The 10,297-nt window shown below is 52.2% G+C and overlaps 1 protein-coding gene across 1 annotated transcript in view; it reads left to right on the forward strand.

Annotated features, from left to right (window-relative positions):
• Positions 1–9,323, forward strand: part of SUPT6H (SPT6 homolog, histone chaperone and transcription elongation factor) — a 40,187-nt gene extending 30,864 nt beyond the window's left edge. The window contains exons 28-37 of the mRNA XM_024235017.3: positions 781–921; positions 2,435–2,630; positions 3,927–4,165; positions 4,727–4,840; positions 5,013–5,137; positions 6,877–6,989; positions 7,269–7,346; positions 7,442–7,608; positions 8,037–8,224; positions 8,533–9,323. Of these exons, the coding sequence (XP_024090785.1) occupies positions 781–921; positions 2,435–2,630; positions 3,927–4,165; positions 4,727–4,840; positions 5,013–5,137; positions 6,877–6,989; positions 7,269–7,346; positions 7,442–7,608; positions 8,037–8,224; positions 8,533–8,719 (1,548 nt within the window). The 3' untranslated portion in view covers positions 8,720–9,323. The remainder of the gene's footprint in view (positions 1–780; positions 922–2,434; positions 2,631–3,926; positions 4,166–4,726; positions 4,841–5,012; positions 5,138–6,876; positions 6,990–7,268; positions 7,347–7,441; positions 7,609–8,036; positions 8,225–8,532) is intronic.
• The last annotated feature ends 974 nt before the right edge of the window (positions 9,324–10,297 follow it).

Here is a 10,297-nt window from a genome sequence, read left to right on the forward strand (position 1 = left end):
CATGAACCCGGGAGGCAGAGCTTACGGTGAGCCAAGATTGCGCCACTGCACTCCAGCCTGGGCAACAGAGCAAGACTGTCTCAAAAAAAAAAAAAAAAAAAGAATTACCCAGACTTGAGGGCGTGTGCTTATAGTCCCAGCTACTTGAGAGGCCGGCATGGAAGGATCACTTGAGCCTGGGAGATTGAGGCTGCAGTGAACCCTGATTGCACCACTACCCTTCAGCCTAGGCAAAAGAGTGATCCTGTCATAAGAAAAAGATGGCTAGGTGTGGTGGCTCACGCCTGTAATCCCAGCACTTTGGGAGGCTGAGGTGGGCAGAACACCTGAGGTCAGGAGTTCGAGACCAGCCTGGCCAACATGGTGAAACCCCATCTCTACTAAAAATACAAAAATCCGCCCTGTGTGGTGATGCATGCCTGTAATCCCACCTACTCAGGAGGCTGAGGCACGAGAATTGGCTTGAACCCGACAGGCAGAGGTTGCAGTGAGCCGAGATTGCGCCACTGCACTGCAGCCTGGGCAACAGAGCAAGACTCCATCTCAAAAAAAAAGAAAAAGATTCGTCTGATGGCCAGTGGTGCCAAGCATCAGCTATGAGACAAGGGACTTTGTAGATGTTCAAATTCTGTCTTGGCAGATGACTAAGTCATTGTGTTTTCAGATCATGGTGCAAGGTGTCAATGATAAAAGAAATTACAACACCTCTGGGAGCTCTTTTCTGAATGAGTGATCTCCAGAATCTTGATAATCAAGCTCCTCTCCTCATGCCCTCTTCAGGTGTGGAACCACTTTGATAGCGGTTCGTGCCCAGGCCAGGCCATCGGTGTCAAAACACGGCTAGACAATGGTGTCACCGGCTTCATCCCCACCAAATTCCTCAGTGACAAAGTGGTAAAGCGGCCGGAAGAACGAGTGAAGGTAGAGGACTGACTGTCCTAAGGTCGTAGCGCAATTTTCAGCTGCCCAGATCAGGCTGTCTTTAACTTTGGGCTGTCCCCACCATAAGTTAGGCTCTGTTCCCAGTGGCTGCTGGTGGGAAGTGTTTCAGGGAAGATTTATAACTAGTTGAAAGAAGCTAGGGTGAGAAGCATTTGAATGAGTAGCAGCTTTTGTTCACTGCCTTTGTGAAATTTCAGCAAGTTCCCAGTCCTTTGGGAGAGGGCTCTTCCTGTGTGGGAAGCTGCAGTTCAGTCCAGAGGGCAGGGCCCAGCATTACATGCTGTGAAACAGAAAGGCTCTGCCTCTTCTCCCAAGACCAGGCGTCAGTGCTTTAGAGGGTGGAAAATAATGCATGGCACAGTCCCTGTGCACAGGGAGCCTCTGGATCCTCTAGGCAGAACCAGATAACCCAGAAGGAACCTTGAGATGGTGTCTGTGGATGGGGAGGAAATCTCTAGGCTCCATTTCTGTTCTGTTAATTTTCCAGCCATATATTATGCACCCACTAGATACCAGCACTGACATCGACATGTGTTGTCTCTAATCTCACATGCTGATGGAAATGGAAATGTTGTCTTATGTCAGAGAAATTCAACTTTTTTCAGAATCACCCAGTTGGTGACATAGCTGGTACCAGCTCTGCCAAATTCACTGGTTCTGAGTGTTGTGAACCCCTGAGAACTATGACTTAGGAGGGCTAGGGAAAGATAGTTCTAATAAGTGAAGCTGGGGAGATTTTTCACAAGGAGAAGAGTGACGCAGAATGACTGGCTTTTGCCACTACTTAGACAGAAGGGCTCATATCAAGGGTAAGATACAGAAAACAGCTATTATTTTGCTTCCCCTTCAAAAAGGGAAGTCAGGCCAGGCATGGCAGCTCACACCTGTAATCCCAGCACTTCGGGAGGCCAAGGTAGGTGGATCATTCCTTGAAGTCAGGAATTCGAGACCAGCCTGGCCAACATGGTGAAACCCCGTCTCTACAGAAAATACAAAAATTAGCCGGGCATGGTGGCGCACACCTGTAATCCCAGCTACTTGGGAGGCTAAGACAGGAGAATCGCTTGAACCCTGCGGGTAGAGGTTGCAGTAAGCCAAGATCATGCCACTGCACTCTAGTCTGGGCAATGAGTGAGACTGTCTCAAAAAAAAAAAGGGGGGGTCGGGGGAGTCAACCTTTGATGGCACCTTGGGAGCAGTAACTAAGCAACTTCATGGGAGAAGAGAAGAGTGCCAGGGACAGGGTAGATCCAGCAGGCTCCAGCTGGTTTTCCTGTCCAGAGTGGAGGCATCAGTGCAGGGCTTCGCCTGTAGTCTACAGACAAGATTCCACCCCAAACTCCCAGTCTGCCATGCAGCAGCTAGCTGGCTTTGGGCAAGTCACTTTACACCTTACACCTTTCTGCCTGGACTTTGGTTTTCTCATGTGTGAAATAGGGCATCGGGCTAGATCATCTTTGTCCCTTCCAGCTTAAATGTTCTGTGGATCTAGGTGGGAATGACTGTTCACTGCCGCATCATGAAGATTGACATTGAGAAGTTCAGTGCAGACCTGACCTGCCGCACATCAGACCTCATGGACAGGAACAATGAGTGGAAGCTGCCCAAAGACACCTACTATGACTTTGATGCTGAAGCTGCAGACCACAAGCAGGAGGAGGACATGAAGCGGAAGCAGCAGCGGACCAGTGAGTATGCCTCCCACCATCTCTGTGCAACCTGAATCTTGGCAGTTCTCCCAATGCAGGATTCAGGCCACAGGATGCACATGTGTCAGTCTCCCAGTGGAAGTGGGGACTCAGCTTTGAGGTGCTAAGGCCTGGAGATGTCATGAAAAAGTCATAGGTAGGGCTGGAACCCAGAGTCTTTTGGGTCACATTTTCTTTGCTAATGCCTTGTGACTCTTAAAGCCTCATTCTTACAGTGTCCTAGGAGCCCAGGTGAACATGTCCTTCATATCACCTAATCCAAGCCCAGAGAAGGTGAAAGAGTCTCAGAATCCCATAGTGGGTCAGAAATTAAGCCCAAACAGGGTGGCTCATGGCTGTAGCCCTGCATTTTGGGAGGCCAAGGCAGGAGGAGCACTTAAGCCCAGGAGTTCAAGACCAGCCTGGGCAACTTAGTAAGACTCCATCTCTACAAAAAAAAATTTAAAAATTAACCAGGAGCCAGGTACGGTGGCTCATGCCTATAATCCCAGCACTTCAGAGGCTGAGGCAGGTGGATCACTTAAGGTCAGGAGTTCAAGACCAGCCTGGCCAAAATGGTGAACCCTGTCTATACCAAACATACAAAAACTACCCAGGTGTGGTGGTGGGCACCTGTAATCCCAGCTACTGAGGCAGGAGAATTGCTTGAACCCAGGAGTGAGAAGTTGCAGTGAGCCGAAATTGCACCACTGCAGTACAACGTGGGTGATAGAGTGAGACTCTGTCTCAAAAAAAAAAAAAGGCCAGGTGCGATGGCTCACGCCTGTAATCCCAGCACTTTGGGAGGCTGAGGCAGGCGGGTCGCTTGAGGTCAGGAGTTCAAGACGAGCCTGGCCAAAATGGTGAAACCCCATCTGTACTAAAAATACAAAAACTAGCCAGGCCTGGTGGTGGGCGCTTGTAATCCCAGCTACTGGGGCAGGAGAATTGCTTGAACCTAGGAGGGAGAAGTTGCAGTGAGCCAAAAATGTGCCACTGCACTACAACGTGGGTGACAGAATGAGACTCTGTCTCAAAAAAAAAAAAAAAAAAGGGGGGCTAGGCATGGTGATGTGCACCGGTATTCCCAGCTATTTTAGAGGCTGAGACAGGAGGATCGCTTGAGCCCAGGAGTTCGAGGCTACAGTGAGCCATGATTGTGCCACTGGCACTCCAGCCTGGATGACAGAGCACCCCAACTCAATAAATAAATAAGAAACGAAGGCCTGGTTTGTCCTGTTGCTGCCAGCTCTTAGCCCCATCACCCAGTCTGTACTGCTTTTCTGCCCTCTTCAGCATACATCAAGAGAGTGATCGCACACCCATCCTTCCATAATATCAATTTCAAGCAAGCAGAAAAGATGATGGAGACCATGGACCAGGGTGATGTGATTATCCGACCAAGCAGCAAGGGCGAGAACCACCTGACAGTGACCTGGAAAGTCAGTGATGGCATCTACCAGCATGTGGATGTGCGGGAGGAGGGCAAGGAAAATGCCTTCAGCCTGGGAGCCACTCTGTGGATCAACAGTGAGGTGAGAGCCAGTGCCTGCCTGCCTCCCATCCCACTCCTGCTTCCAGAAAGGCGCCCTTCAGGGTGCCTTCACCTGACATTAGTAACTGGGGTCATAGGTATTTTAGCTGTGCACAGCAACAAAACGGGAGGTGGTTTGCGGAATGAGTCATTTGATATCAATTTTATTTTGTCCCCTCCTTCCCTGTCCTCCAAATGTTAAAATAGTCTACCGAGAGAGAGCTAGTGGAGGAAGAGGAGAAAATACACATATGTACGCACCCACATATATCAAGTTTCTCTTTTCTGTTTTCAGTGAAGAGAAATCTGGTGAATTTTCCTCTTGTTCTCAAGCACTAGGGGAGAATCAAAGTCAGGATTTAAAGGACTTTATGCCCTGTGAGCTAATATATCTGGACATGACAGAGATGGATAAGCTGAGGGGACTTTGCTATGGAGTGAGGCTTCAGCAGGACTGAGAAGCCCATCCCCTCCCATGGTTTCTCTTCTGGATGGATTTGATCAAGGGCCAAGAGTCTCAGCTCTGGATATGACACATGGGGCCTTTACCTTCTTCCCACAGGAATTCGAAGATTTGGATGAGATTGTTGCTCGCTATGTCCAGCCCATGGCATCCTTCGCCCGGGATCTTCTGAATCACAAGTATTATCAGGACTGCAGCGGTGGGGACCGCAAGGTAAGCCCAGGGCCCTCTGAGGAATAACACTTGCCAATCACTTAAGGATGTACGCTTTCCCTTCAGTATAGGGGACACTCAGGTGGTGAAGGAAGTGTACATCATGTGTGCACCAGACGTTGTGTACCAAGCATGCTGCTATCCCAACCTCTCCCCCTCATTCTACCCCCAGAAATTAGAGGAGCTGCTCATCAAAACTAAGAAGGAGAAGCCCACCTTCATCCCTTATTTCATCTGTGCCTGCAAGGAACTGCCCGGCAAGTTCCTACTGGGATACCAGCCCCGGGGTAAACCCAGGTGAGCACTAGTGCTGAGAAGGTGCTGCCACTGGGGTTCATAGGCAGGCTAGAAGGGAGGGAGAGGCCCGGAGCAGTGCCCTCTCTGGCTCTGCCGGACTGCCTTTCTCCTCTCATCTGTTTAGAACAGAGGTGGAGGTTGGAGGTGGGAAAAGAGGGTGATGATTTCGAGGCAAAAAGGCAAGGATTCACATAAGAAGGGCGCTTTCTTTAACACCGTGAGAAAGGAGTTCCCTTCACCTCCTCTCCCTCCCACAGAGTGACAGGAGTCACCAGACAGTCTTCACCTGATTGCAGAAACTGGGGGCCAGTACACTGGTCTCTCCTGTCCCCCGCCTGCCTCACCCTCACCAGGGCTTGCACACAGTGGCTCACTGTTGCTGTAATGTGCTCACTCCGCCCACACTGAAGCGGTGGTCAGGAGAGCCTGTCTCCTGTTCTGCTCTGTCTCCTGCTCTGCCTGCTTCTGTGTGACTGACAGGCTGGCCTTCCTGAGGTATTCCTTTATCTGAGTCCCTCTAGCGCTTACCCTGAACCTAGAGGACAAAGTCCAGTTTCCTTAGACCAGCGTCTTTGTGTCTGTGATACAGACTGGTAATCACACTTGCCTTCTCTGCCTAAGCCCTGCCCCCGTCCTTCCATTGGCCTTTGGCCAAGGCCGTGTGCACTTCTGCTTTTATCCCTGTACTGGCTTTACCTGATGCACAGCTCAGGCTGCATTAGTAGGGCCTCACTGGCCAGATGACAGGAAGCCCTAGACTGGACCGTGTGCCATCTTGGGCACATCTGGAATATTGTGCTCATTTCTTGAGAAGCCTGTTGACTCACCAGTGTGCTTCCAGAGGCCAGCAGCCAGGGCCAAGTGGGGCTGGAAACTGTGTCCTATGAGGAACAGTTGAGCAAACTGGGTGGGGGGGGGGGAGCTCTAACCAGGACCAGGTGCAGCATGATAGCTTCTGGGTAAAGGAGCTGACTCTCCTTGTGTGGCAGAATTAACACTTACGGAAGAGTTAGGAGGCAGGTGTCAGCCTAATAGAAATGAGAACTGTGTACTATGTAGCATTATCTGGTTGCCATTGATAGCTGGCCTTTATTGAGCACAACCCAGCTTTAGGCATTGTGGAACGTGCTCTGTGCATTCTCATTTATCCTCACACCAACCCCATAGGCTTAAGTGCTGTGGTCCTCATTGGACAAATGAAGCAGATTCAAGTTTAGTAACTTGGTGCAGCGTGTCATATGTGGTGATTGGCAGAGCTAAAACTAGAACTAGAACTGGAACTAACCCAGAGCCCCTCTTAACTACTATCTGCTACTCTCAGAAGTGTTGAACAAGGGCAGACTACCACCTTCCACAGGCATTGCAGAAAGATGCCTGCTTTAGGGGAGTTGTGATTTGCCGCTCTGGGAGGCCCCTTCCAACCCTGGCACTATGGAACCTCCGTCTCACTTCACCGGCAGTATCCTGCCTTCATACTGCAGCCCAGTATGGTAGCACAGCCTCCAGCAAGCCTTCCTCCGGCAGCCTGTATGCAGCACACGGGGCCACTGACTCCTTGGTCTTGACTATATTCTGCCATGTGCTGCTCACCTCCCTTCACAGGCCTGGGGACTGGCTCTGTCATCTCTCCTTTCCCCTAGCACCCAGAATGGCTACTTCACATGGTGGGCATCTGTTCTGGTCACTCTCGTGGTGGGTCCCAAGTGGTTTCTGATGCATGTTTCCTTCTAAAATCCCAGGATAGAATATGTAACAGTGACTCCAGAGGGATTCCGGTACCGGGGCCAGATCTTCCCAACCGTGAATGGACTGTTTAGATGGTTTAAGGATCACTACCAGGATCCTGTACCAGGTGAGTTCTGCTCTTCCTGACTTCAGGGACATGGCTGGAGGAACACCGAGGACCTGACTCAGAGTAGTCCCAGCCTAGGGGACCAGGTGAGGAGTAGGCTGTCACTGCAGCTGTCTTACTCCTCCCGCAGCCTCCCAGCATCAGGAAGGTTCTCCATCCACTGTGCCTATGCAGCTTCCCTTCCTCCCTCCACCTACTTCAGTGCCCCTTCTACACCCTGAATTGGGAAACCAAAAATAGGTTTCTGGAGGGATGTAACTAAATAACCACTTCCTGCAGGCATCACCCCTAGCAGCAGCAGCAGGACCCGGACACCTGCCTCTATCAATGCTACCCCAGCCAACATCAACCTTGCAGGTGAGGAGCTTGAGCCTGGGACTGGAGGTGGGAAGGATGGAGCTAAAGGAACTTTCACCTCTAACATGCCCCTCCCCGCCTCTGTGTGCTTACAGATCTGACACGGGCTGTGAATGCCCTGCCTCAGAACATGACTTCACAGATGTTCAGTGCCATTGCTGCGGTGACAGGCCAAGGACAGAACCCTAATGCCACCCCAGCCCAGTGGGCCTCAAGCCAGTATGGCTATGGCGGCAGTGGAGGCGGCAGCAGTGCTTACCACGTATGTGGCTTGGTGGGGAGGCTCCCTGTGCAGGGTGGGGCCCATAGACTGCCCTCTCGCATTGCCCACAAGGGGCTTCACATGCACAGATGGGGCTGCCACGGCCTTGGTAACTGTCTCCAACAGATATTCCTTGTCCTCAGGCCCATTTGAAGGGGAAGAGGGTAAGAGAGGGCATAACCTTTCCACAGGCCTTTGGGATATTTGGAACCCGCAAGCCGCTAGAAAGTTGACATGGTCAGGACCAGTGAGCACCACTGTGTGCTCGGTGCCGACCTACAGCCTTCCCACTGCTGGTCAGAAGCACATACTCAGTGGAGGATCATCTGGAAAGCTTTGCTGAGCCCACCCTTGCGCTTACCCAGAATTCACAGCAAGGCCAAACAAGCCCCACACCCATCCCTATTTAACTGTTCTTGCTTCTCCAGGTATTCCCAACGCCAGCCCAGCAGCCAGTGGCCACACCATTAATGACCCCTAGCTACTCCTACACGACCCCAAGCCAGCCCATCACCACCCCTCAGTACCACCAGCTCCAGGCCAGCACCACCCCGCAGTCGGCCCAGGCCCAGCCCCAGCCCTCCTCCAGCTCCCGGCAACGGCAGCAGCAGCCAAAGTAAGTATCTGGATGGTGGCACAGTGCAGGTCAGTGGTAGGGGCAGGTGTTGTCAGGAGGCCGAAAGGCTTAGCATAGGCAGGTGCTCTGGATCCTGAGGGCCCTGACCACATGATATGCCAGGAACACTAGTTTCTGACTAAAGACAGAAGAGGGCAGTGTGGCAGCCAGCTGCTGCTGTATCTCCCTCATCCCAGCAGAGGGGCTGCTGCCCATAGGTATGAGGTTCCTTTCCGCAAGGGTACAGTGATTGGTGGGAAGACTTCCTTTTAGCAAAGTCTCAATCTCAATTTTTCTTCCCCTCCCAGGTCCAACAGCCATGCAGCCATCGACTGGGGGAAAATGGCGGAGCAGTGGCTGCAAGAAAAGGAGGCAGAACGGCGGAAACAGAAGCAGCGGCTGACACCTCGGCCCTCCCCCAGCCCCATGATCGAAAGCACCCCCATGTCCATTGCTGGCGATGCCACCCCACTCCTGGACGAGATGGATCGGTAGGGGGCCTGCTGCTCGGACTCTGGTTACCTCTGAGGCTGGGAAAGGCCTGGCCACCCACTGCCTCCCTCCCTGCCCCTCCTTTTCTGTCCATAAAGTGGCATGAAGTGACGTTCTCTTTGGTGGTCAACCTGGATGGGTGACAGGCTGGACGGCCTTGTGAACTTGAGCTCAGTGTATGCTAGGCAACAATTCTCCCACTCCAGACCCTCACCGACCACCTGTCTTGGGACCAGGCTGGGAGGGGAGTGTGGCAGGGAGGAGGAAGAGGAAGGTGAGAATGAGTAGAATAGTTTTGTATTCTACTCCCTACAAGCCATTTTGAACTTCTGCCCTCACCGGACTCTGGGCTATGACTGGGGCACCAAACTCAGCACATGAGTCTCCCCTAGCTCTCGTGGGGAGAGGGATGCTATTTATTCAGTTTGGGGCAGGAGGGAGAGGAGGGAAAGTATTTCTGACCCAGATGCCAACAGCCAGGTGGCTGTCCAAGCAGGATTGCAGGGGACACAGGGAAGCACTGCCCAGCCCCTGCCTGGCTGCCCTTTCCCCCCTGCTGCTGCCACCGCTTCCTGCCTGTCATTTGAATAAACAGTGTTTCTATTGAGCTCTTGCCAAAGCCTCTCTCTCCAACTCTCCAGTTCTTTGAGGGGTGGCTTTCAAAGCAGTGTTTGGAGCTCCAAGGATTCCCCTGACTCCCTCTTCTGATCCATCAGAGGCAAAGATTCATAGACTAGAGGCAGTTTCTGCATCAGACTGCCTGGGGCACATCCCTGCTCTACTTCCCAGCTGGGTGACCCTGTGCCAGTTCCTGCTGGCTTTCAGCTGGGTTTCTTACCTGTAACATAGAGATAGTGATACCTGCCTCATCAGCTGCTGTGAGGACCAAGGCAGCGTGTGCAAGCTCCTTGGCCCAATGCCTGGTACCTCGCAAATGTTACCCGATATTATTATACCCACTCACCCACAGCACAGCTGCCCCATCCACCCATGCCTGCTGGTCTTCTCTGGCATCCTGGAGAAAAGGCCACAAGTAAATCTGGATTTCTCAACTTGAGCCTCTGCCGTTCATCTCTTCCCTTTTCCCAGCTGGGTCTTGGTCTCTGGCAAGCTCTCAGCAGTAAGGTGTTCCTGCCCCACTGCATTTTTTGTTCTGAACTCCTGCCATCCCTGTTTCTGCACAAGGGCTTCGTCTCACAGCTCTGTGAGTCAATGCTGGGAGAGTGGGGCTCCCTTTCCTTTGCTTGGGGCTCAGCAGAGAAGTCAGAAAAGGCCACTGCTGCCCAGATGTGGCACACTCCCCTTGTTTTTCTTCATCAAGATCTGGGGGAAGGGGTCAGCTCTGCCAGGAACTCAAGTCAGCTCCCTTCAGCACAAAAGGGCTACAAGGGAGGAGCTAGACCACCAGCTGGGAAGGTCAGTCTCTGGTAGTACCACGAGCACCTTCTGCAGAGCCACTTAGAGGAGGGAAAGCCCAGGCACAGTGGCACAGAGGGGGTTAAAAAGTTCCGTTTATTGGGGGTATCACTGCAGACAGTACTACCTGTCCCATAAGTGGATTTCACACAGCCCGGTCTCTCC

This window comes from Pongo abelii, chromosome 19 (genome assembly GCF_028885655.2).
Source record: "Pongo abelii isolate AG06213 chromosome 19, NHGRI_mPonAbe1-v2.0_pri, whole genome shotgun sequence".
NCBI classification, from domain to species: Eukaryota; Metazoa; Chordata; class Mammalia; order Primates; family Hominidae; genus Pongo; species Pongo abelii.